The sequence below is a fragment of the Drosophila tropicalis genome, unplaced genomic scaffold, assembly GCF_018151085.1.
Source record: "Drosophila tropicalis isolate 14030-0801.00 unplaced genomic scaffold, ASM1815108v1 contig_158, whole genome shotgun sequence".
NCBI lineage: Eukaryota > Metazoa > Arthropoda > Insecta > Diptera > Drosophilidae > Drosophila > Drosophila tropicalis.
Genome location: NW_027172602.1, coordinates 12,411,776 through 12,438,922, shown reverse-complemented (window position 1 = coordinate 12,438,922; position 27,147 = coordinate 12,411,776). Strand labels below are relative to the sequence as shown.

The window sequence follows — 27,147 nt, the reverse complement described above, 5'->3', positions numbered from 1 at the left end:
TTTAAAAATCTTGCAAAAGAAAATCTAATTTAAATGAATTCTTAGAGATTATTAAAACAATTAAGGATTATCTCCCACCTGTCACATGGATGGATAGATGATTAAAGATTACAGATTTCTGTTCTTATTTCAACTTTATTCTTGTTTTTGTTTTTTTGTGTCGACACAATAAGGAATAATTTTATTTTCGTTTTTCTTCCTATATTTGAAAATACAAATAAAAAAATATATATTAATAATAATAATAAAAAAAAAGACACATGCTTATAAAGTGAAGCTAAACAGTGTGTGTGTGATACATGCATATATATGTATGTATGTATATATTATATATGTATGTAAGTGGTATAAGAATAGATTTCTTTGTTCTTTCTATATGGAGATACATATATGTATATACACATTTTAATTTATCTGAACTGCCGTATGATAATTTTGGAAGGGAGCTTCTTCTTGCGACTTAAATTAACAAATAAAATGTAACAATTTGCTTCTTATTTCAATTTCATTCTTCACATTAATATCGTACATACAAAAACACATGCATTTTGGAGGGAAGTGGGGGGAGGAGCATTTCGGAATAAATAATAATAATAATAATAATGATAATAATATACGGGATATATGTATGTATATAAATAGTAGTAGATAAAACGGGATTGGTTTTTCTTCCTTTAACAAATTCTACAAATATTTCTCTTTAAACTTAAACCTAAACAAATATCATAGATAGACAGAAGACAGGAGAAAAAGAGAACATGATAAAGAGAGAAGGTGAATAAATCTATTCTAAATAGTCCATAGTCTTGATAAATTTCACAACAGAGCCAAACAATGTCCAATAGAATTCATCTTCGCCATCAAGTTTTTTGCCCAGAAAACAGCCGATATATTCCACAGTGGAGAGCAAATAGGGAGGATTAGCCTGTAGAATAATTCTCCAATATAGTATAATATTTAAATATAATACATTTTAAATAGTTTACCATAATGACTACATAGATGAGCACAGGGAGCAGATCGTCAGCAGCGGGCACCCTGCCACTGGACATGCGCAACAGACTCATTATGCTGGAGATGCAACTGGAATGGCAATTAAAATGTGATTTTAGTCAATCAATTCTCTCGATTCGCTATCTCTGCCTCTCTCATATGGACCTACTTGATAATGCACTGGAGCTTCTCACGCGGCGTCTTGTAGGCAGCCATGTGACACAGTTGCTGCTGAGGGAATGTCCATGGAGCCTCGCCGAGATATTCCTGAGCAATGCAGAGAGCCGGATGGGCTGGATGAACGACTCGCTGCAGTTTGCCAATGTGGGCCGAAAGCACAGCATCGCGAGATAGATCCATCTCTTCGTTGGGGAACATCACCTGATCGTACATTTGCTCCAGCACCAATCTCTCGATGGCCGATCGTGCCGCGTCCCGTTGCCAATCGTCCTGAAGCTGAGCACCCAATAGCAATTCCTGCAGCAAATTATCGATGAACTCCTCGACCAGTTCGAGACGCTCATCACTAATGGCGCTCAGTTGGCCGAATTCGGTGAGGAAGGACTGCAATTTGGCCTGCTGCCGCGACCGGGCCAAATGAAGACGTACCAACGATTGCAGTAAACAACGCTGACAACTTCTAGCCTCGCTACGCAAACGATCCTCCAGCTGATCCAGCTGTTCTGTGCGCAGTAGCAATTGCTGGCGATGACGCATCAGGTATTGCAAATAGCTTTGCCTTCGCTGCAAATCACGTTGTAGTTCGGCCAGCAATTGGGCATGCTGGCAGCGTTCCAATTGTGCCAAACAACGCAGGGCTTCCGACACATGAGAGATTTGGGGCAATCGCTGCAAACTAATGCATTGGGCCAATTGTATCTGCAGATATGTCTGTAATGGTGTGGCGTCCAAAGAGCGCAGAGTCGCCTGTCGGAAATCCCCACTATGAAGATCAGTTTTGGATAGAACTGTGCGAAGTTTAAGCTTCATCGTACTGAAACCGATGCCAGGATTTTGACTACAATAGGAGAAGTTGTGAAATTGATTTGCCTTATCTATGATTGAGAGCAGTAAACAAAACTTACCAGCCATTGATGTGATTGTTTAGGGCACTGGTCACTGGAATTACAACACCATTGGGCGCCATGCCATGGCCATTGCCAGTGGAATCGGAATTGGTTGCCTCACTGGAGCTGCTCACTTTACGCCTATATTTGGCTAGAATATCCTCGTTGCTATCACAGTAGTTGTGTGTGGCAAAGCTAACACAGGCGGCATTGGGATCAAAGCTAACGCTGCGGCTGCTATCAATGCTTGATAAGCGATTGATATTGGCATTGGCATTGGCCGAGGTGGAAGTGCTCGATTTGCTAGTGTTGCCACGACGATTCTTAAAGATGCCCAATTTAAGTTTATTAAATATCCCAGCACCATGATTGTCCCTATCTCTGTCTCTATCCCTGTCTCTGTCTCTTTCGCGATCTCTATCACGTTCACGTTGTCGCTGCTGCAAATGGGCATTATCCTTATCGGCGCTGGCATCGAAACTAATGCTTTTTGGTATAGCTCCAGTTTGTTTAATTGGTAGCTTAAACAGCGATGACGAATTGCTGGCAATAATGGTTGTTGTTGTCCCTGCTGTTGATGTTGCTGCTGTGGATGTTGCTGCTGCTGCAGTTGTCGTTGATGCCGATGTCAAAGTGGACGCCGCCTGCTGATCCTCCACCTGATTCAATTGCATCTGCTCTGTTTGCGAACAGAGTATTTTCATTTCATCTTGCTGCTGCTGTCGCAATTGCTTCTCTTTCTGTTGCTGCTCTTGCTTATCATCATCCGTTTTGGATAACATTGAGTTAAGCATAATCTCGTGATTTTCATAGTTTAAACTTTGATGACGTCGTGTCGCAGATCCATTGCCACTGCCGGCCAATATGCCGTTACGTCGACCATCCACAATGGCTGTACGCTGCTCCATTGAGATGCGACGATGCTCCACTGGGGCATTGGATGAATTTCCACCTGTTGACTCGCATTCAAGACCAATCACATCAAGCAATTGTTGAACCAAGCCAGGCGGCTGCTCGTCATCTTCCTCAACATGTCCATCCTCTCGCTCCTCCAACTCCTCTTCCTCCTGCTCCTTATCCTCGCTGCAATCACTAAAATCAATGAGATCTCGATGTTGTTGTTGTTGCTGCTGTTGCTGCTTCTTCTTTCGTTGATGATGCTGATTTTTATGATGATGCGTCTTATGATGATGATTCTTATGATGATGCTTTGGCGGCGCTGCTGGCAACTCATCCAGATTTAGGCTCTGATTGCTTATGCTGCTCTCGGCAGATGTTTGCCTCCGCATACATGAGGTGCCCATCAAGGGTGTGGTCTTGCGTCCACTCGCTTCGGCTGCACTGCATTTGTATTGCTGCTGGAAGTTATTGTCGCCTCCAAGGACATGGTAACTGGTGCGTACTGAACTCCTGGCCAACGACGATGCCCCTTGATAATGATGATGGTGATGGTGGTGATGATGATGATGATGCTGCTGGTGGGCATCATCATACAAATTGACAGCATCAAAAAATGCCGAATCCTCTTGACTACGTTCCCCTTCACCGCCGCTGCCACTGCCCGGGGTCTCCTCCTCATCAATGTCATTGTCATCATCATCGTCGTCATCTTCTCCATTGGCCGCCGGCGTCGATTTGGCTGTTATGCTTACATTATCATCCGTATCGATTTCAGCCAATTTTTCCGAATCGCTTGCAAGGACATCAGTGCTCCAATTGCTCTCCGAGCGCTGATCCCCACTGGCACGGGCCAGAACTTCGACCACAAAATTATGATCACCTGGCAGAATAACTGCAGATGGGATCAGAGGAGTGGAGAAATTGCGATCACGATCGCGATCTCGATCCCGATCCTGTCGCTCATGGGCATCGAGTGTATTCTCCGAATCACTGGCTAATACATCTGTCGACCAGGTGTCCGATATAATGCTCACATTTTCGTCGCCTTCGAATTTTTTCAATTCAAATTTACAAAATTTATCCTCGATGTCTGATCGCGCCTTGGAGAGCAACATCTTTTGCATTTGAGGATTGGCCACGGCAAGACTACGGCTAATTTGACCAGCGACTCCACCGCCGCCGCCTCCACCACCGCCGCCACCACCTACACTACTGCCGCCGCCGCCATCACCTTCGGTAACCTGCGATGAGGGCGTATCCCGTCCACTAATGTTGGGTGTGCCTCTTCCCGAGACATTGGCCGACACCATGTCGGAGAGATTGTCCTCATTTTCGGGATCGTGATCATGATCTTGTTGCTCCTCCAGATCCAATGAACTGGCCACTGAATGGGCAGCCTCGCTAATTGCCTCCAGGTTATCGGACATACCAATCGAGGCGTCATCGTTGATTTGCGGCCTCCGCATGGCCTCCAAGCTGCTAACATCATCATTGTTTGATGAGGATGGAGCCAACGTGGCCGTGGCCACATTAGCCGGCAACAACTGGTCCAATCCAACCTCAGCCGACGGTCCGATAGAGTTCATTTTCAATACTTCCTCTTCGGTTAATGGCTTCAGTTTACTCTTGGCCGAGGCGTTGTAAATACTAAACATTAGCACTGGCTCATCGGGCAGATGATCGTTTACAGAATCGATAGGAACTGCTGCCCCTCCGCCACTGACACCGCACGAGCTGAGACTGGTATTGCTGCCACTATGAGAGGATAATTGCTCTATATCACCGTTCGAGGATAGCGACACTCCAAGGTTGCCAGCACTAGAATCGTTGTGGGTGCTGGATGGAATTGGAATCGGAATTGGTGTGGGAGGGGCCACAGCCACAGTAACAGGAACAGGAACTGGTGCTGGATTGTGAGAGGTGGAGAAACTCATGCCTTTGGCTATTTTCTTTTTGGTCGCCTTGCCCAGACGCATTAGGCCACCATTACTTGTTGAGTTTGTACGTTTCCCACTCGATTTCTCTGGACTTGTTGAAATGCTCCTCTCTGCGGTGGTCGCAATATCCGGCTGCGGTTGCTGCTTCGGTATCCGTCCTAAAATACGTTGCAATCTCTGCTTATCCTCGACTGAGATGACATAAACTTCATCTTGGCTGAGCAACAAACGAAAGAAATCCACAAATTGTCCAAGCTCACGTTGATTAATCGCCAATTGATTGCGCTCAAAGTCACTCTGCTGCGGCAATATGGCTACAACATCTTCATCCTCTCCTGTTTGACCCAACATCAAGAGTTCAATTAATTGGGCCAAATCACTGCCGCCGGCCTCTTCACTTAGGGCCAGGCGTTGAATCAATTGAACAATCTGATTAAGATTATGGCGCATCTGTTCACTGACATTCACATCGATAATGCCCATTAGATCGGCGCTGACTATGGCCGGGCAAATAAAGTGTGTGAACACCAGATCGGTGAGCAGTTCCTTTATCTCCAATTCTTCGTATCGTTGCGTCTGCCGCAGTTGGTGGGCCAGCGTTTGGAGTAGCCAGCGTAATGAGCTGGGAAACAAAGCCCAGCTCTGTTGTAAACTCTTTACAAACTCCTGACAATGCGAATGCAGTTTACCCAGTGTTTCGGCATGGAATCTAGCCACATTCCTTTGATACTGTTCATTCGGCTGATCGGCATCGCCAGCATCATCTCCGAACCTTCGTTGTCTTTCCGCTTGACTAAAGCTAAGCATCAATTTATTTGGATCGAGATCTAACCATATCTCATGCTCGCTCAATACACCCATCAGGGGGCCATGTAGGGCGGCAGTTAGGAATATTCGTGCCGAAAACAAGGACTCCACCAGTCTGTGATAGAGGCGGGCAAAGGAGCTGCTATTTGTGCGTAGCAAACGACGGGGCTGTTCACTGCTAACCAATTGTATTTCGATCAGTTCTCGCAACAGTTTCAATAGCAACTCAACGTCCTTTGTATTGATAGCATTGCCATATAGACCCGTCCCAATGATATTGACTATCTGACTCAATTGACTGGTCGATAGCAGGGTCAAACGATCTGCTGTGGCCAGTGACAATGCCAGCAAATATGGTGAATTATATAGATAATTGAACAGATCTTCGTATGCCAGAGCATGCTGTAATGGAAATGAAAGTTATACATTTATAATGAATGACAACTGATATAAGATAATTATGATGATGAATAGGTTCAAAAGACTTGTCAATGTATCAAGTTTCTTTTGAGGTATGTGATATAATACAATATCTTTCTGTCCTAATTCTACCCCAGTAAAAAAAGACAGCGTCATTTGACAGATGATCTAACTGTCCAGTTAAATGTGGGAAATTGTTGTTTAAACATACAAATTATTGTTAAAATAACAATAATATTTGTTTATATATATATTCATCATTGAGCCAGACATAAAAATATGTTTGCTTTCAATCGGTGTTTATATTTACATATGTATGTGTGTGGGTGGGGGAGGAGCGTTTCGCTCTCCTATCAAGTTCCTTGGCAACTATCTCAGTTTCTGTTTGATTAATACGTCATATGTTTGTTTAGATTAATGAGCTGAATCATCATCAACAATTTGTTGAATATTTTGCGATCATTTTTCATACATTTATGTACACTCACCTCATAGGGCAAGACCTGTTTGGCATCCATAAATGCTACATTATCATAGGCACTTGCGCGTCGACAACATTGAAACGGATCATGATCTGTACGTGCCAGCAGTAAATCATGCAAATTTTGTCTCTGCTGAGCACAGATATAGGCCAACTAAAATGAAAATAAACAATGTTATTGAATGATCTTTCCATGGGATAAGAAAGGATATTCACCTTGGTTATGGTCCCGGCATTCGTTTCCAGTGCTCCAGTCAGCTGGGCAAAGGCTGCCTGCTCATGCTGTATGAATAGCTGCTCCTGTCTTAAGGTTCGTGCCAGATCCATAATCTCTAGCAGATTATCAGCAGCTCCAGTGGGCTCCATAATGCAGCCGTTTGCTGGCTACATACATAAATAAACACGAAACAACAACAACGAAAAAGCATAAAAATATTAGCAACAACTTTGCATTTTTAACTGGGTTAAGTGAATTGACCCCGCAGCATATCAAATGGAGCATTCTAATAATAATATTAGTTTTTCAAAAAATTTATTTGCGGGTGTCGTCACATGAAATCGGAGCTTTGACATTTTGCTAAATTGATTTGTTTATTGGTTAACAACAATTAGAATTTAGAGGGGGGCGTCGAATGAGGAGGTAATTGATGACAAAGTGAATTATACTCGGCTAACGATCAAAGCGAGACTGGAACTCAAGAGAGATTCCCCCAGTTTAGAGGTTGCCAACAAAAAGACACTTTGGCGTATACGTAATTGTTGTGCGGGTAGCACTTAATTTTTTTGCTTTTTGTTGTAAAATTATTTAAACAAAGAATGCAAATGACAAGAGTACATTGTAGTATGGAAAAGGGGGGAATCTAGCAAGCCGACTTCTCAATACCCTTCTAGTCATAATTAATAAACGGGTTTGCTTGCTAAAATCTTAATACCACAGGCCATGACCATATAGAAGGGTATATACCCCGCCACAACGGATATCAGTTGTAGACCTCTGTCTTATGTATGCACAGTGTAACCAACAAAACTCGTGTTTTATCTCAGGTAACAAGGGAAATTCTCGATTTCCATCAATATTTGAACTGAAATTAACGTTCATTTGTTACCTTGACAGGGCTGAGAGAGCGCCGCAGGAGGTGGAGATAGTTTAAAAGAGGTAGGAGAACTTGAACTGAAGATAAAATTTAACTAAACACAAGTAAATGTTTCAATTTATTTTTATTATTATCAGGTATTGATATCAGCGCCTTAAGCAGGCTTTTTTTTTTGGTTCCAGATAAAAACCAAGTACAATAATGGGTCATACGTCGGGTTGACGGTTTTCAGAGTGGACTGGGATATATAGTATAGTTTAACACACAATAAATGAATGATGGTACGGTACGTGAGATGTGAGGGATTCAGATTCGGATTGAAACAATTGAAACACACAAAAGTGAGGAATGTGCAAAATAACAACAAAAACGAAAACTGATTTGTTGCGCTCGTTACACACACAGACACTCGCACACACCAACACCCCCCGACATATACATACATATATGCCAAATAAATGGGGGAGGGCTATCTCCCTAGTTTCCCCTTTCCTAGTTCCTCTTCCTCATTGTTGTTTTCTAATCTATCGAAGTGATGCAGATGTGTGTGTGTGTGGGGTGGTAATGGTTGAAATTATTATTGGGAAAATTGCAAGCGTAGTTCTACCCAACAATCACATCCCCCTCCCCCACACCAACCAAAACACTTAAGCGTGTGGGCGATTGTCACTGTACGCGAGCAATAGGCGAAGGCCAAATTGTTGTCGTTGTCGTTGTGTTGTGAAAGCCGCAGACTTATGAATGAATGAATGAGGCGAGTAAATGCGCCTGGAGCACTATCACAAAGTTTTTACAAATTTACTTGAATTCACTTACATTGGACCCGTTATTTTTGTTAATTCGTTTTTATCGTATTTTACAAAACTATTGTGCCCCTTTCCCACTTTTAACAAATTAAAGACCTTAACAAACTAAACTAATTACAACAAAAAAAAGAAGGCAATAAAATATAACGCACAGTGTGACCATAGTCGGCGAATATTAAAATCTCAACTATGCAATTAAATTGTATAATAAATGCAACTCTGTGCTGCTTGTTTTTATTAAAAAAATGCATGCAATTTTCTATAAATAATCAACAGCAATTGTTATTGCTGCTTGCGTTTATTGGCAGATGTCAGCAAAATTCAAATTAAGACAAAATAAGAGGTATTGTCCAAATGTATATCGATATAATTGTTGTGCCTCTGTTATCGCAGTCAATAGATTTTCGTCCATCATTAGTTTCGGCAAATTCCCAACGCTAGCGCCAGCTGTTTTGTAGCTGTGCTTCGTTTTGCTTTTCCTTTTTCCGAAATCAATTCTTTTGTTTGAAATAAATCAAATTCAACAATTTAAACGAAATGCCGAAAGTGCGTCGTAGCCGGAAACCACCTCCAGATGGTTGGGAGCTGATTGAACCAACGCTCGAGGAATTGGAGCAGAAAATGCGAGAAGGTAAGTGTATGGGAAACGAAGGATGCCACAATATTAATATTAAACGTTTACAATTACATCTTCTAGCCGAAACAGAGCCGCACGAGGGCAAACGGATAACAGAATCGCTGTGGCCAATCTTTAAAATTCATCATCAGAAGACACGTTATATCTATGATCTATTTTATCGCCGCAAGGCCATCAGTCGGGAGTTATATGATTACTGTCTGAAGGAGAAGATTGCAGATGGCAATCTGATAGCCAAGTGGAAGAAATCCGGCTATGAGAGTCTATGCTGTTTGCGTTGCATACAAACACGTGATACCAATTTTGGCACCAACTGCATCTGCCGTGTGCCCAAGTCAAAACTGGAGGAAGGACGCATCGTGGAGTGCGTACATTGCGGATGTCGCGGTTGTTCCGGCTAATATCGGATATCGAGAATGAGAGCCTAAACAGAAATTGAGAACTTTTGCTGTTCTAACCCCAATATATCCACCATAGCATATGTAATAGATTGTAGGTACACACACACACAAACAATTGACTTTTACTTCATTTATTCTCTATTTTTTTTGTACATCGATTTTTAAGACCGTGGCTTCCTAAGAGTATGTAAATATAATAAACTACCAGAAAATGGAAGTCTATTTAAAGTGTGACATTCTCATTATAACCCAGACTAATAGAGGGTATATCAATGTCGTCGCAATGAATTGCTAACTGGATATTTATTTTTGTCCTGGCACTCGATGCCACTTCAACTGACCGTTGTTAATGAATTTTTGTATAAACGAATTTGAAACGAACGAAAATATTCTGTCAATGACAGGTTTTCACTGTGAAGAGAAGTGCTCTTGAATGAACCTTTATATAATGCGATGACGTACAAATTGGTCAATGCTAAAGATTGAACTTCTTAACTTCAATTCATATATTTTAATGAAAGAAAATCAATTTCTTTTACCTAATTGAGGACGTGGTCATCCTCCAGCAACTTAGCTCTGTATACGAAATCAATATGTGTATATAATTTGTGCGATACAATTGTAAATTATGTAGAAAGTAAGTAACAAGACACCTTACTCTCCCTTGCATCTGATATTTCGGTCAACGTCTTCGTTTGTATGATTTTTAAAGTCCTTGTCTAGAAAGCTAAAGACAAGATCCCACCAATCCATGGGCAATAGCTCTGCAGAGTGCTTCGCATCGTACTTGCATCCCGACATGGCTACATCACGACCCTCCTTCGCTAATGACAGATACAAGGGTCTTCCAGTTGGTGGACAGTGACCAAGATTAAGGGGAGTGAATTGCGATGATGGGCGTCGCTTGAAAGTGCGTAATTTCTGCAAATTCAAATAGTTATAATATTGGCGTAACTCCTGCATACGATGGCGACAAAAGTCCGCAGAAACGCCGCCAAATGGATCCAGTTCGTATGCAATGTCGGACCAAATCCTTTTCTGTGCGGCACCGACTAAGAAATTCTTATGATTGATGTTCCATAGGCACTCATGGCGACCATACAGATTGATCAATTTTATATTCAATACCTGCTTAGAGGTAAGCATAGATGATGATTCGGTTGCCGAGGACTTCTTCAATTTCGAACTGGATGACTGATCTCGTCGGAGTACCATTATTATAGATGTATCCAAAATATATAAATACTTATATAGTCAAAAAATAAAACTATAAAATATACAAGATCATTGACTATATCCGACACGAAGTATAATTTTGTTTTAAGACTTGAAAGAGTCTTCGTAGCCCACTTGGAATAATTTTGTACAATGGCAAACTCATTTTTTTGGAAATTATTCAAAGCAAAGATAACTCGATTTTCTTCAAAGTTCTGTTATTCCTAAGATGATATATGTACATATGTATTATTTTTAAGCACTCTGAAGATGTGATGTCTTCCAGCTACTGCTTTTTAGAATCTTAATATCGACCGAACAAGCTAATTGCTTTGGTTCCCAAAGTTTTTAAGATATTTCACTTGGGAATTCGATCAAAAGGGATTACTGCATCTCATTTTAGTGAGGTTAAATTCACTTTGGAGATCAGTTGTCACTTTTGTGAGGTTAGATTGACTTTCAAGAACCTATTCTAGATGATCTAATGTGTGTTTTTCGTCACTAGTGTGTTCTTTGATTTCGATTTATCTCAATTTCTCTGTAAAAAGCTTGTTGAATTCATTTGAAATTTTATAATTTATATTTTTAAGAAATCTTCTTTCTTGCTGTTCGGCCCTCGTAGTGATTATTTGATTAAGTGAGAGCAGACTGAGAATAGTAAGTAAATATTTACATTTGTACATTTTGAGTTTTCAGCTTCCCCGCCGCGGAGTCATTTGTAACGATAAGAAAACTCGAAACCTTTGAAATGATAAGGCAATTGTATTTCAAACTGTACCTCAAACAAAACTCGGTTTAAGGGCTCAACCCAAAGTATGGGACGAACAGGTAGTCGTATATTCATTTTGGATATTTATGCATGTTATGTCTTGTTTACCTAATCTAGGGACTTGAACCATTAAATTAACTGCCTCCGGAAAAGGGATTTGGCCACCAATAAATGGGGGTAAATTAACCGATTACAGCAGGTCAGTAAACCTATGCTATAGGAGGTAAATTATTGGATTACAGTAGGTCAGTGGGAATAAGTAAATAGTTTGCCGGAAATTCTAGTTGCCATGTTTTCAATCTTTAACAAACATCTGGCCAGAAGGCAGGGCTTTAGGATATATGGTCAATTGGCAGATGTTTTAATTTACACAAATAGGTAACAGATCAACATCTCCACATGTGATAATCGTGGAGTTTGCCAGTTGAAAGTAATTATGCCCAATAAGAGGCTTAATCTTTCTTCAGAATCTGTGGGTTATAGTAGAAATGAGAAGTTCATATTTTCCAAGATATTACCACAAAGAACGCATGGAGCAGAGTCCCAGTTCATTTGGGAACTGATTTCCATGCTGAATCATCAGAAAACCCTTTAAAACCAAACGCAAACATAATTATTTTGAGGTTATGCTGACATGTCGGAACATGTGTGCGATCATTACATACATACATAGTTTGTAATCAATTCGATTTGTGTCTATTGGATTAGTCAGCATGCAATTTGGAGCTCTTGTATCATACAAGAAGAAGTGTCTACAATCAATTGGCACATTAGACCCTCTTAGAAAGTCTTACCTGTCGCTAATCCATTTGTTTACATCTTGCATATGGAAAACCCCAGACACCCAGCCATCACATAGGACCACAGGTATGACCCATACATACATGTGTGGGCACAAACAAGATTATAAAACTTGATTCACAAAAAAGGGGTCAGCTACCTAGGAAGCTAATCTACCTAAATGTATAATGTAAGCAACCAGGGCTGACCTGACCTGACCCTAGGGCAGTTTCTATAAAAGTGGAGAGCATTTGCTTAGTGCTCATCAGATGGTCGACATACTTCAAAGCGATAACAAGATGGAACAGAGTGCAAATCTTTATCTACCGAATTTCTATACACAGCTGGCCTCTGGTTCGACTTTTGCTGACCATGGCACGGAGAAGACAATGCCACATCATCGGTACTATCAGCAACAACATCATCATCATCTACATCATCATCTGCAGCAGCAGCAGCATACCCAACAACATGACAAGCCGGAGCAAATCGATCAACTGGTGGCCCTGGAATTGCAGCATCTAAAGACGCACTACGCCGACGAGGAGCAACGATATGTGGATCAAATGCTAATTGAAAATCCGGTGGTAGTGGAACGACGATCGCCAGCAGTGGTCATCCCATCCGGGACTAGCATACCCACGGCACAGAAAAGCAGATCACATGGCTCCCGCGATGATGCACAGCGTCAGCGGGCGGAATCTTGTCGCAAATCCCGCTACAACAACAAAATCAAAAAGGCCAAACTGCGTTTCCGTCACAAGTTCGTTTGCAGTCAGTTGAACGAAAGCGCCGGAGTCTTGGATTACATGCGAGAGGTGATTGCCCAGGCGGAGACACAGCTTCTGGCACGGGGCTTCAATCGAGTGGCCTTGGAACGCATGCGTCAGACTTTCGGAGTGAATCAGTGCAACGGCTCAGCGGCTATAATGGACCAGTGAGTCGCCGTTCAACCAGTTTAAACGAAACCAAAACAAGAAATTCAGAATGTTTTTCTAACTATATAGTTTATACATATTTTTTTTTATTTTATTGTTGATTATATTTTATACATAGTTTGTAAAGTATTATAGAAAAAACCAAACTTGATAAAACCAAAAAAATAAAAACATTTTCAAAATAACATCGTAAAGATTTTTGTGCTAAAAGCTATATCAATCATATCGGTCAATAAACTATCCCTAAATCGACTATAGAAGATCAATCCTTCTGTAGATATATAGCGATATGATTTATTCTTTATATCTATCTATTCCAAAAAAACAAATTCCTTCAATGCGATGAATCCAATAGTAAAATGGAAATGCCTTTTTAACGGTCGTCCAAATATATAATGAGCACTGTGCGTATACGTAATGTCTGAGGAAATGATACAAGGAGAGAACCAAATAAAAGGCTGCTGATGCTGTCAAGGTCTCAAATTCATTTGTATAAGTAATGCAAATTATAATGCTTCTTATTGCGTGATCATTTTCAATATACACGTTTTTATCATTATGGACAGTGCTTATAATAATATGTGGTTTATTCCGTTTTATCCATTTATCAATTACTTAGCTGATGACCTATGTGCTCGTCGTTTGTGTATTGAATAAATATATAGTATATATATATATAAAATATGCATACACATATATACTTATAATCCCATAGAAGGCCAGCTACAATAAGCTAGGCAAGAGCAAGAGCAAGAGCAGGAGAAGCAGCAAATGTTGATGGGGCTTAAGAGGGTTTAAGTTCAGTTCATTTGCGTTGAGCTGGCGTTGCATTACGTTGCCTAGGTGCAGATGCCGTGCACAAATCCAGCATGATTGTATCTCGCGTTTATTAAGTATTTACTTATTTTTGCATCACATTCCCAACCTCAGAGCCTGCCGTCCCACTGTTTCCCTTAAGCAGCGCCGAATGAAATCTCGTTATATGGGATGCGAAACTATTAGAAGCAGATAATCTCTGTATAGCGTATCCATAACGTGGTGAAGTCACTTCCGTTGCCAGATATCGTGAGGGGAGTCAATATTATTTATTGTTGACCTATTTTCGATTCAATTCAAATGGCCAGGTCGAGTTGTGTGGGTCTAGCCAAGTTGGATCTAATTTGAAACATTCAAGTTGACTCTTAGGGTATCTAATGGTCGGTGTCTAGCATGGATTGGAGCTATGGGCCTCATGCTGATGCATTGTTGTTGTCCTCACTTTCGTGTTGCCCAATTTGTGGTCATATTGTATCAGCAATGTTAAGTGCAATAGCGAAAACCATCAATAAACTCCAATGTCTACACTTTTCTTTTCAATTCACATTGTCTGTGTAGACCACAGCGTGTGTCTGTGTGTGTTTGTGTGTGTGTGTGTGTGTATGTTTTTCGAAATGAAAAATAAATTGGAAAATTGAAAAAGCAATTCATCGCATTAGAAGGTGCTCAGACTCTGGCCACCATGACTATCAGTTGAAGGTTTTTCTTTTCTCTTCTCTTCACTTGGTTTGCCCCCTCCCCCGCCTACCTTAATCGTCAGGTGTGCCCTAGCAAAAGAAAGAGAAAATATATGGCAAATATATTAGCAGGTGTGGGTATATATATATATATATATATATAGATGCAATTTGATGCACGGAATCTTTTTCAATGGCAAAAGTTTTAACCATGAAGTGCATCAAAGAAATGATGGGCGTGCCCAAAGGTTTTATGACCCAACGATAAAATCAAATTGAAGTTTTTTCTTTTGTCAGTTAACATTATGATGCCACGGGCAATGTGCAATGACAATGCCAACAAGGGCAACATCATTGGTAAGAGCCCTTCATGCAAAACGCACTCACTTTCAGTTACGTGAAAAATGTCAACTTTAAGTATCAAATATCAAGAGATCTTTGTTGCATTGCTAGTTGAACTTACCTGTAAATATATATGTATGTATGTATATAAATGGCAATTTAATCAGAACAGAAACTTTTCAGATGTGCTAGTAAGAGACTTGTTCACCATAACAATATCTTTTACCATGAATTGAACTTGGAACGAGTAACTACTTTCATACCAATAATATACATACTTTATAAACACATCTCGCATACCCAAAGAAGCTGCAAGAAGTAAACTTCTTTTAGGAGGCGTCAAAACCCTTGCAACTTCTGGACCACTTCAAGACTCTTCCATTCAGTTAACAAACAAATCTATAGAAGTAATGGAAAAAAGTTTTGTTTTTAATATTATTAACAAAAATAAATAAACTGTGATAATAACGAGTCAGTTGATGTTTATGTGATGGGGAAATTTGATGAGTTTTAAAAATTGAATTCCCATAAATTTCGCCATCATTATGGCTTAGAAAAGTTCTTCTGAGGTGTGTGTGTGTGTGTGTTTACATAAATATATATAGGGGGGAAATGGCACTTGTGGGTGTATGTGTGTGTGTGTATGTGTGTTTATGTATTGATTTAGCAATGACAATTGACAAAACGAATGCGCACAATTTCATATGCCACAATGGGATGTTTGTTTAGGAGCTGAGAGACCTCAAAGACCTTCTGACCTCCTGACACATAACGAGTCTCTGATTACGCTCAAGTAAACACAAATTCAAGCCAAATTGCAGGTGTCAAAATACACAAGGTGGACTGGCGAATAGAGTGTGTGAGGGGGTGTGGGGGGTACTTCCTTTTGACTGCGACCTCTGTGGAGGGTGCTCTGTTTCTGATTCATTTATGAAGTTGTAACTGTTGTTAAAGCATGTCCACTCTTAGCTCAATATTGCTGCTAATTCTTGGTCTGCCATGGAGTGAAGGTTCATCTCGCCTTACTTTGATGGAATTGAATGATTTAATGGCTATGCCCACGCGAGATGTCCTCCAATTGCATTTGCGTCTACGCACCAATGCAGACGCCTCAAATATGTATGTGCAATGGTTTCTTAATCACTCGCAATTGCCGATTGTTGTGCAAATGGGACAGGAATGGCAGCTAAACGAACAGGATTTGTTGGCTAGCCAGGAGCAGGACCAAGATCAAGAACCCGAACAGAATCCAGATAATCGTTTAAACATAGCCATGGTCACGAGTCTAACGGAATTCATCACCAAGCCAATGCCAACTAGTCGGGCCGGCGTCTATTTCAATATACTGGAAGAAACTGTTGCGGATCTCTCGCCGGATGAGTTGATGCAATTGGAGCAAAGTTGTCGTTTGCAATGGACCCAGCATAAGATCTACAATCGTTATATTCTAACCACATATGGCATTTGGATTTACGATCCATTCGGCCGCATGGACAATGGATTCGGTCGACTAGTATCCTATGCAGGAGATGAAGGCTTACCCACTCTACTGTTTCATGATATGCGCGGCTATCCTTTGCGTGTCCAGATGTTCAAGTCGGTGTATGCTCGGCCCGAAATAGATAAGGAGACTGGTTTGCTGGTTCGTGTCACTGGACTCGATTGGTTGGTGGCCCAAATGCTGCAGGAGAGATTGAATTTCACCATGGTGCTGCAACAGCCGGATAAGAATTATTTTGGGTATGCTCGAAAACCTTTGCTGACTGTCTGTGGCATACTTTAGGGGGCAACCAAATTACTTGGAAACTACTAAGCTTTTTGTTTTCCCTTTCCGTCTAGTGAGCGCAGTGCGAATGGCAGCTACAATGGGGCAATCGGCTCCATTATACGAGATGGCTTGGATATTTGCCTAACGGGATTCTTCGTCAAGGATTATTTGGTGCAGCAGTTCATGGACTTTACGGTGGCCGTTTACGATGATGAATTGTGCATTTATGTGCCCAAGGCGAGCCGTATACCCCAATCGATATTGCCGATCTTTGCCGTTGGCTATGACATTTGGTTGGGTTTCATTTTATCGGCCTTTGTGTGTGCCCTAATTTGGCTAGTGTTGCGCATAATCAATCTGCAGCTAAATATTGTCAGAGTCCATGGCAAACGGCTATTTCAGCAGGCTCTGGCCATTGTGGTCGACACTTGGGTCGTTTGGGTGCGTGTAAATTTGTCCCAATTGCCGGAGAGTTATGCGGAACGCATGTTTATTGGCTCATTGTGCTTGGTCAGTGTAATATTCGGTGCCATATTCGAATCCAGTCTGGCCACTGTGTACATACATCCGCTGCATTATCGCGACATCGTTACGCTACAGGATCTCGATGACAGCGGCCTCAAGGTGGTATATAAGTACACCTCGATGGCGGATGATCTATTCTTTAGCGAGACATCGGCACTTTATGCCAGTCTGAATAAGAAACTATCATGGAATCGCAATCTCCATGCGGATGTCATCGACGATGTGGCACGGCATGGTGGCAAGGCGGGGGTATCTCGTTATCTATCCCTGATGCTCGAGTCATCGCACTACATGCTAATGCGTCGCATTTGGATAGTACCCGAGTGTCCGAAATATTATACCATCTCGTATGTTATGCCACGGGACGCCCCTTGGGAGGATGCTATAAACGCTTTGCTTTTGCGTCTTCTCAGTGCTGGCATCATCGCCAAATGGATAAAGGATCAAAAGTCGCAAGTGGACATTGAGATGCGTGGCAAAATGAACGAAGCCGATGCCGATGACAATGTTGTGCGTGTCCTAACCATCGAGGATCTCCAATTGGCCTTCTATGTGGTGCTGTGTGGCAATCTGTTTGGCCTCTTGGGATTTCTGCTCGAACATGCCTGGCAGCGCATCACCAAGAAGGTGAAGGCAACGACTTCAAGAGAGAGTCCTTTACCAAATGCCAGAAGAAAGTAAGAAGTTTCTTAAAAGCGTCAAGCAAGTTGGTCTAAGGCTGAAGAGAGCTCCACCTAACAAGTTCCTAAAATAAAGTAAATAAATCAATATTCTAAAGTAAAAGACAAAAATGTTTGTACGATTTTCAGTAAAGTTTTAATTCTAATAAATCTTCTTTTACCAGCTTATTCTTCAAATGTGGAAATTAAAAACGAAAATGTATATTTATGGGCGATGATTTATCTAATAGCTGTTTATGTGCATTGCCATTTAATTGAAACAATGAATGCTTCATTGATAATGTTGTTAAATTTACATTGCTCCTGCTTAAATAATCATCCCACTTGCAAATGAGTTAAGCATTTGATTTTGGGCGAGGGAGGCGAGTGCCGAAATTGCAACCAAAATGTCACATTCCCCAGTTACCCAGACATCCCAGTTGATGCTGCCAGTCACGAAAGGCTTCTGCAATTCATTGTTTATGTGTGTTTGTATGTGCCATTCGCAATTCGCCATTCTCCATTCTCCAGCCTCTATTCAGCATCCTCGATTCGCAATTCGCCATTCTCCATCCTCCATTCGCAATGCGCATTTGAATGTTTAAATGAGTTGCCGTTGCCGTTGTCGTTGCCATTGCCATTGCCTGGCATTCTGGCTGATTTAATTGTCATTTCGTGTGCGAGAACTATGGCAAGAAGGAACTACAGTCAATACCTTAGTGAAATGACCCAGTGATTAGCATTTGGTTTGACTTGCCTCAAAAACAACAAAAACAAACCAACTCTCAGTTCTTCATGGTGTCTTTGTGTGTCTTGTGAAAACTTCTTATTGGTTTGTTTAGGCAATGAGGACTGTAGACAATTTGTGGGATTTTGTAATGAACATTTTGAAAGGGGTGTGAATGGTTGGGGTGTGGGTGGCAAAGGGGTGTAGCAAGAGACAACCCACATACACAAACGGCAAAATTTTGGTGACTTCCAATTCGATTGCCTTGGTGTATATATCCATTGTTAAACATTGCTAAATTATATAAACCCAGCTGCTCCGTGGAAGCGCCCGTTGCACTCGATGAATATACATAGAGAAATGTGTGTGTGTGTTTGTACATACAGACAAGCCAGTGGCGCATCTAACAATGTGAAATGGGGAGAAAATTGCCCCATAAAGTATGCAAAGGACTACAAGTTCACTCTTAAGCCAAACTAAATGATTTTCGTTCATAGACAACGGTTTTAAAGAAAAGAGTTTTCTTCTATTTTCTAGGCGGCAAGATTTCACACTATTTCACATTTTTAGAACCGCCTTTGGTACACACATACGTACATATGTGTCTGTAGGGATGTTTATAGTATATAGGGTGCTATATAGTGCCACATAGTCATGTATTTTTCCGCATTTGCATTGCATGCTTTTAGGCGTGAATGGATTTGCCATTTTTCGCTTACATGGCACAATTGAATCAAAATTTAAAGCCAGCTAAAAACGGACATGGTTTTTGGCTAAAGAGATTGCTAACGAATTGATAAATTTGCAAATTAATGGGATCAAGTTGGGTTGGCTAGAAGCTGATGGTATTATTCACTCTCTGGTAATGTCATGGCATTTTCCAACTGATAAATAAAAGAAATATTTGGATCTAAGGTGAGAAAACTTCTTTAAATAGATCATCAGTAGGATAATCAAATGCTATAAAAGGACAAGGCAGTGAGTAAAACAAGAGGATAGACTCTCCTCCAAGTCTGTTTTTAGTTGAAAATTGAAAACAGACACAAAACAAAAATCAAAATATCGCACAAATATATTAGAGCGCACCTCATAAATGTGATGGGGAGCACATGATTTTCAATTTTCCATTTAACGAGATAATCAAATTGACATTGACACAACAAAATCGTTGTTTTGTCTTTCTCTTGGTTTCCATTCATTCTGAATTCAGTATTGGCTTTCAGTCTCATCAGCATGCTTGTCACGTCTAAATGTGACCGAGTGCAAAATATTTGCTTCTTAGGCCTTAAAGGAGGCCCCTTTCTGGATTCCTTTCCACTGGTTTCCCATCATCATCATCATCATGGGGCAATGATGAGCTGTCAAGTGGCCCCCAACAAACGAAAAAAATAAGATTCAGGGGGTAAGAGATTAAAGAAAATTTGGTTTTGATTGAACTTTGCTTATATTTTGATAATATGGATATATGTTTATTGGATTCTCGGTGGGTGCCTCCCTCCAATACATAAAGAGGCCAATAATTTGTTAAATGCGAAATTCACGAAATCTCTAATAAAAAACCCAAATAAAATAATACCAAACAAAGAATTCGTATAATTTCAAAATTCCATTCCTAGAATCTGAAGACGAATCATAATTTTGTGAGAATATTTAAGAATCGATCACGAAAAAGCAGAGAGAAAACGAAAAAGGAAAATTAAATTAATGCATATTTTGGACAATTGAATTAAAATTTCTATGCAAAGAGACCAACTATTTAAATTGGCTAATATAAATTATTTATAGGCTTTCTCTTTCTCTCCGTCTGTGTCTGTCTCTTGTGCTCTCGTCTCGCTTCACTGTGTTAGGCGCGAATGCAATTATCCAACCAAAAAGGGGAGAAAATCTGCACTCAATTAATTCTGCATTCAATTTTGCGTGAACACAAAATGCAATTGAATCGAATGAAAGGCAAAAACAAGAACTATAAAAAACAAAAACCAAAAGGCCACCCAACAAGAAGAATTTGCAGCCGAAACATGAAACATGCGTGTAGAGTGGCAGAAGCGAAATGAAACGAAATAGAAAAACAACAAATAATTAAACCAAATGAAGACTAAGAAATGAGCAAGAAACAAGCCAACGGCGGCGCGCGCCCTTTCGTGCCGCAACATCAAAATTTTTAGTTTATTTCCAACTCATAACTTTTGTTTATCTTTGTACCCTGTGTTCATACACAATGTGAGAAGGGTATATTTTCGGCACCTCAACGTAATGGTGGGGGGACCCCCTACAAAGAATGACTCCAACCAATTGTGTATATTTAGATACCAAACTACTTGACTTGGCTTAATATTAGAAGTAGTCGATCTTATCTTTAGTTAAGCGAAGTAGTTATCTTATTCGGGAAAGAGAGAGAGGAGGTTTCGAACTAGCCTGGAACCTTCTTCTACTCTAACAGCAAGTTAATAACGTAAGTGTATACATTTCGGACAAACTGTATAGTTAGACCCATCTGGAGAAAACTAGATGTTAGATGTGAAGATTTAAACTTGATTACAGTCACATACGGATCTAGGACTTTAAAATGTGGTAACTTTGCCCCTTAAAGTATGCAATAAGCTAGAAAAGCATTCCAAAGTGTATATAAAACAAAGTATTTTATTTATTCATTTATTTAATGTGTTGTACTAGTGATAATAATAGATATATAAGATGTCCCATCTTTATGCAGGGTATGCATAAGTCGAGAAAGGTTAGAAGATACATTCTTAAGAATTTTTGTTGTTCTTTTCTTTTTGTTGAGGGAGATGTTGTTGCTGTTGGCTGTTGATGGCGTTGGTGTTGGTGTTGGTCCGGCTTCTGGTTCTGCTTGAAGCGATGCCTTCTTCAGTATTGCACTGTCTTTGTCCGTGTTCGGGAAAACAACACACACACCCTCTCTCTCTCACTCACACCCACACACCGAGGAAAATATGAAAAGAAACGTAAAAGGCTTTTAAGCAAAAACCAGACTAGGAAAACCCCTCAAAAACAGAACACTACGAAACACTAACTAAAATAATGATAATAAAAAACAAAAACGCAAAAGATTCGCCTTTATTTTTTTTGTTAAGTGATTTTATTCAATTTAATATTGCTCGCGCGTGGCATAAATGAGAAGATATTTCTTCTTTCTTTTTGTGAAATTTGTGCGGCTGCAGCATCGCTAAATAATTTGATTAAAAATTTTTTGTTTGTTGGTCATTCAGTTTGCCAGCGATCGGTAGGCGAAGCGCGTGTTTTGGCCATAACTAAAAAGAGTGAAAACAATTTGCATTTGTTAATTGCTTTTCTGTGGCTTAAAACTCACTCACCCACCGAATAAAAACGAAAATAATAAAAATACCAAACAATAAAGAATAAAACAAAAAAAAAAAAAAGTGTCAAGCGTATTGCCAATTTTTGCCAACGCATTTTGCACATTTCGGACAATTCGGAAAAAGGGGCAATAAATTAAGGCATATATCAAATAATTGTTGTCCATTGTTGTTTTGGTTTTTCATTTTGTTGTTTTTTTTTCTCCTTTTTTGCGTTTTATTTGTACTTTGTTATTGTTTTTGCGGTGAGTATATATATCTATATATATATAATTTTTTTTTGTTTTTTATTACCTACATTTTCATGTACCCACTAAACGAAAATGCTTGAAAGTAGCTCAAGTCATAAAAGATTTTATATTTCGGTTGGTGTTATCAATAAATATATAGCCATGGTACAGCATGGTGAGGAAAACGTTTTAACGTCGGGGTCACCATTGCAACAGTTTTCTTTTTCTTTGTTTAGGGTATTTTACGGTCGACACCTGAACTTTTTGTTTTTTTTTTTGGTTTTTTTACTTTGTTGAATTTTCATTTGGATTGTCTATTTTTAAAATATAGTTTATATGTATATACAAATATATATCGGCCTACACACACACACACATACACACACGCAACGTTGAATAATACGGAGCACCAAAAAAAAAAAAAATTTTATTATTCCATGATAGTGAAAAATTATGTTCATTTATTGTGGCCTGCATTTGCGTTAAATGGTAATTGAAATTTGGTTTTATATACGAATCGAGGGGTCTAGTCGAAGCATTTGATACTCTTTAGTATTAAATGCTTTGACGGGAACTCTTTTGGTTTTCCTAAGACAAATTGTGGAGATAGATCAACTAGGTTATTTCAATTTCAATGGATTAAACTTTGTAAAGCGATCAACGATTGGTTTGGTTTGATTTTGATGGGCCTAAAAGTAGGCAACATAACTTTTGAGAGCCTTCGATCGTATCAACTATAGTTAAACTGTTTCACTGGGTATCATCATCGATAGTTGTGACGTCGCAGGAGAATAAAAATTTTCAATTAGTTATTCAGTTTTGTTCTGTGGCGTCAGAAACGGGCCGAAACCGTTTTGTTGATTTGTTTGTTTGCATTGCGGCCGCAATGGCCTCGCATTGCCATTTGAAATATTCACTAATATTCAGCAATGACTTTAATTCTTGCCTCATTCGTTTCCAAATTAATCGCTGGGGATATACTAGTTCCGACCTAATGTCGGTGATGATGACTCCGTGTGTGTGTGTGTTAGCGTGGGCTGTGATCCGATTGCTGTTAATGCTTGAAGTGACAAGTAAAATCTGGAACGAATATTTTTCAAATTTATTTTAGCTCATTAATTATTCCATTAAATTTTAGTTGAAATAACTAATGATTCTGTTGAAATGATATATTGCGCATTGTGATAAATGAACATCCCCATAAAATATGATGAATGAGTGAATGTCAAGAATGAATACTACTTGGAGATCGAATGCCACCAGCAGAAGCAAAATATTTTGGTAAATATTCCAAATTTTTTTGAAAAATTTGAATCTTTGAATTCAATCATGCTTTTAGGCCACCTAAGACTAAACTCAAGTCGACGATTTCATTTCAAATTCAAAAAGATACTAATCTAGAGAGTTTTATCTTATCTCGTGGCTCATAAAAATATGCAATGGCCTGGAAAAGTATTCAATGCAACTTAAAAAATGTCTATAAACAGTTATTAGTTCGACAATTCTATTTTATCCACAGGACATTTCAAAATTTTGTATAAATACTTCGAAAAGTGAATTCTTGGACTGCTTATTGCATACTTTGAGGCGTAAAATTTCCCCCGCTTCACAGCCCTAGATCCACCACTGGCCGGGCAAAAGTTTTTATCTTGATTGCAGGCAATGATCACAAATGTTCTAGTAATAAATTGAATATATTGTTGTTGGTGGTGACACTTGAGTTGATCACGATACTCACGACTGGACAAAAACTATCGAATGAAAAGATCTTAACTAATTTGTGTCGAATTGCAGAGATCAGTCCATACAATGGCTAAATCGCCAGTTCTGGAATCAATGCACTCTCATTCGTATTCGTGCTCTTCATATGTATCAGATGATCATTTTATAGTTTCACCTGATCGCTCTCTCTCTCTCTCTGTCTCTCTTATGGACAACAGTTTGAGAGCAACTGTGGAGGTGCGCTGAAGCACGAAATGGAAAGTAAAAGATCTCAAAAAAAAAACATTGACCGGAGCGCCGTCAAAGCAAACAGACGTCTGCTTGTTCGAGATATAGCCAAAATCGCCGGAGGCAAACAGAAAAAATTGAATTTACTACCAAGAAGTTGGAACTAAACTATCCGCTAGAAAGTGTCCAAAAACTAAAGATCTATTCTATATAAAGATCATCTGTGAAAACTGACCAAAAATTGCAATCGTTTTTTTTTTGTTCTGAATTTTAATAGTTTGTTTACTACTAGTACCTAAATACTTGATTGTGTGTGTGTGTGTGTGTTTATTTTTATGTGTTTTCCTTTTTTTTTGTTGTTGTTGTTGTTTTTGCTTGGCTAAATTTAGCAAGTGAAATGCAGTCAAATTGCATGCGGAAAATATAGCTCGATATATATTAAATATACACCTATATATATATAGGTATATATATATATATCTATATGCACATAAATATGCAAAATTAAAGAAATAACAATTATAAGAATGCCTGAGATATTAAATGTCATGGAAATGGAAATGGAGGAGACAGTTCCTGCTGAAATTGTGGAAATGTGTAAGTAAATAGTTCTCTTTAACTGATTTGAGTTATCTGCTTGACTTAAGCTGAAGTTGGCCAAGTGAAACATGGCCAAATTGTTCAACTGCGCAGTTGACTTTATTTCAGAAATGCGCAAAACAAAAAAACGAAAGATGACTTGGCCCTTTCGATCTAATATTTTGATTTGATTTGTTTGTTCCAATTCAAACTCTTGTATATATATGAATATAGTTTCTTGATCTTCATTTAGTACCTTCATATATTGCATTGAATGATAAACAATTTAATAAAATGTTCAAAAACATTTTGTTGTTGTATGTTTGGTTTGCTTTGTATAGTTTATGTTTATATAGCTATTTGTTATTTTTTTGTTTGTTCTTTTTTGGAGTTCAAAGAGAGAGAGAGAGAGAAAAAGAGAGAAGGAATTCCCTTTTCCGTTTCAAGTATTGGTCGGCCACCCATGGCGGCAGGCGGGGGCCATTGATTTCCCATTTAACCGCCACATGGCCTCATGGCCTAAAGGCAATTTCAATAATATATATATATGTATATACATATATTTGTATATTGTATGAGTAGGCAATAATATATATTGTATATATCCATATAATTTGATAAAATAAATAAACAATAATGAAATTTTCCATAATCCCAAAAACCTATTTTACATATACATACATAGGTATAAATACATACACACATACATATGTATGTATGGAGGTTAAACATATGGTATGTTTCTTTGGACTATAAAATACCCTTGCCTCCTTCTTGTATACACCTGCCAAATCATCATTCCCGGCCATGTCCGAGTTAACTAGAAATGATTAACATTAATATCTTCAACTAAGAAATCTATTCAACTCATCGGTGTTGGGTTCTCTTTGTTAGAGTATTGAGTAGGCGACTTGCAGGCAATCAAATTTCATTTGGCATTTCGAAAAATTTTTTAACGACTTCTTTGCCCCCTCTTTGCAGTTTTTTGGTTGAAATTGCAGCGGAAATTGGCAAATCTTTATTTGTTTTCCACACAACAACACAAAAAAAAAAAAAAAAATGAAAAGAAAAAAAGGGAAAAAACGAAAATTGTTTGTTATTGTTTATAGCCGATTTCGTATGTGTCTATCTAGGTGATGATAATGTTTGCTTTCATATGACTTCGATGAGTAAAATGGGTCTTAATAATATGAACTAATTAGTACAGTGAGTGAACAAAGTGTCTGTACACCCCACCCAATATGCCCAGCATTCTCTATGCTCATTTCGTGACCAATTAATTGGGCATTCTTCATTTCGAAAACATGTGTTGGTTATTCTTCCTGTTATTCTCAATATTTTCCCATAAACTTTGGCGCATTTTTTTTTATAACGTTCATAAATGTGAATATAATTTTGGTGTTTTTTTCCATGGGGGAATACACAGTGAGTTTTTAATTCAAACTAAGAAGATATCAACAAATTTCAGCAATTTCTGATGTCAAAATATTCCTCATAGTTTCCAAAGTATTAAAGGGAAGCTTACGAAAGGATTGCTCGGGTGGGTAACAATTGTAAAGGAGTCCTCTTCACTAACAAATACTAAGGCTTTAGTCGAAACTGAAAAGAGTCCTGACTAGGGTAACCAAAAGAGAGAAAGAGAGAGAGAGTATTTTCGAAACAGATTTGTATATCATCATCATCAGAGATTCTCGATGGGAAGTTTAATATGGGAAACCTAAACAATAGTTTGGGCAATTATAGATAAACTTAATAAGTAATTAACTTGGCTGTTAAATTTTAAATGAGTAAGAAACTGTTTTCCATTTTTGACTTGCCAGTTTTTTGGTTTTTGATTAATCGGAAATGTTTATGACCAATCAAATTGCAATTGAAAGGTTAAACATCGAACATTGAAGCAGACAGACGTAGCAAAAGTCTCTCAAAATCTAAACAATATCTGGAAAATGTTCTCTAATGCATACAAAAATGGATTCTTTTGTTTTCTTGTTGCTGTTGTTGATGTTGATGGTTTGTTTTGTTTTGTTTTATTTCTTTTGTTTATACATATTTTGGGATCATCTCATCTCAAGCCATTTCAACTAATCTGATCTGGAACTGAAAGCTATATACTCGTATGGCAGTTTACAGTTTTTCATTAATATAAATATTTTGTGTTCTGGCCTTCGTTTGTAGGCGAATTTTATGCGATTTCTGTAATGGGTAAATTTCTGCTGAAATTTAATGTTTCTTTTTTTTTTTTTGTTTAGAATAGAAAGATAATTTTGAATTTAAAAATGAAAAAAGAAAGA

General features: G+C 39.0%; 4 protein-coding genes across 4 annotated transcripts; 3 read left to right on the top strand and 1 right to left on the bottom strand.

Moving 5' to 3' along the window:
- Positions 1–115: 115 nt before the first annotated feature.
- Positions 116–8,660, bottom strand: Gapvd1 (GTPase activating protein and VPS9 domains 1). Its single transcript, XM_068283558.1, has 7 exons — positions 8,516–8,660; positions 6,822–6,989; positions 6,613–6,759; positions 2,079–6,106; positions 1,163–2,011; positions 987–1,083; positions 116–925 (listed from the first exon to the last, which is right to left on the bottom strand). Exons 2-7 carry the CDS (start codon positions 6,969–6,971, stop codon positions 785–787), a joined length of 5,412 nt encoding a protein of 1,803 aa, XP_068139659.1. The 5' UTR covers positions 6,972–6,989; positions 8,516–8,660; the 3' UTR covers positions 116–784.
- A 262-nt stretch (positions 8,661–8,922) lies between these two features.
- Positions 8,923–9,765, top strand: l(1)10Bb (BUD31-like protein). The gene is made up of 2 exons (XM_068302846.1): positions 8,923–9,136; positions 9,203–9,765. Exons 1-2 carry the CDS (start codon positions 9,043–9,045, stop codon positions 9,541–9,543), a joined length of 435 nt encoding a protein of 144 aa, XP_068158947.1. The 5' UTR covers positions 8,923–9,042; the 3' UTR covers positions 9,544–9,765.
- Positions 9,766–12,586: 2,821 nt separating this feature from the next.
- Positions 12,587–13,248, top strand: sisA (sisterless A). Its single transcript, XM_068300628.1, has one exon. The coding sequence runs from the start codon at positions 12,607–12,609 to the stop codon at positions 13,246–13,248; it is 642 nt and encodes a 213-aa protein (XP_068156729.1). The 5' UTR covers positions 12,587–12,606.
- A 2,787-nt stretch (positions 13,249–16,035) lies between these two features.
- On the top strand, positions 16,036–18,054 carry Ir10a (Ionotropic receptor 10a). The gene is made up of 2 exons (XM_068300604.1): positions 16,036–16,820; positions 16,920–18,054. Exons 1-2 carry the CDS (start codon positions 16,036–16,038, stop codon positions 18,052–18,054), a joined length of 1,920 nt encoding a protein of 639 aa, XP_068156705.1.
- Positions 18,055–27,147: the final 9,093 nt, after the last annotated feature.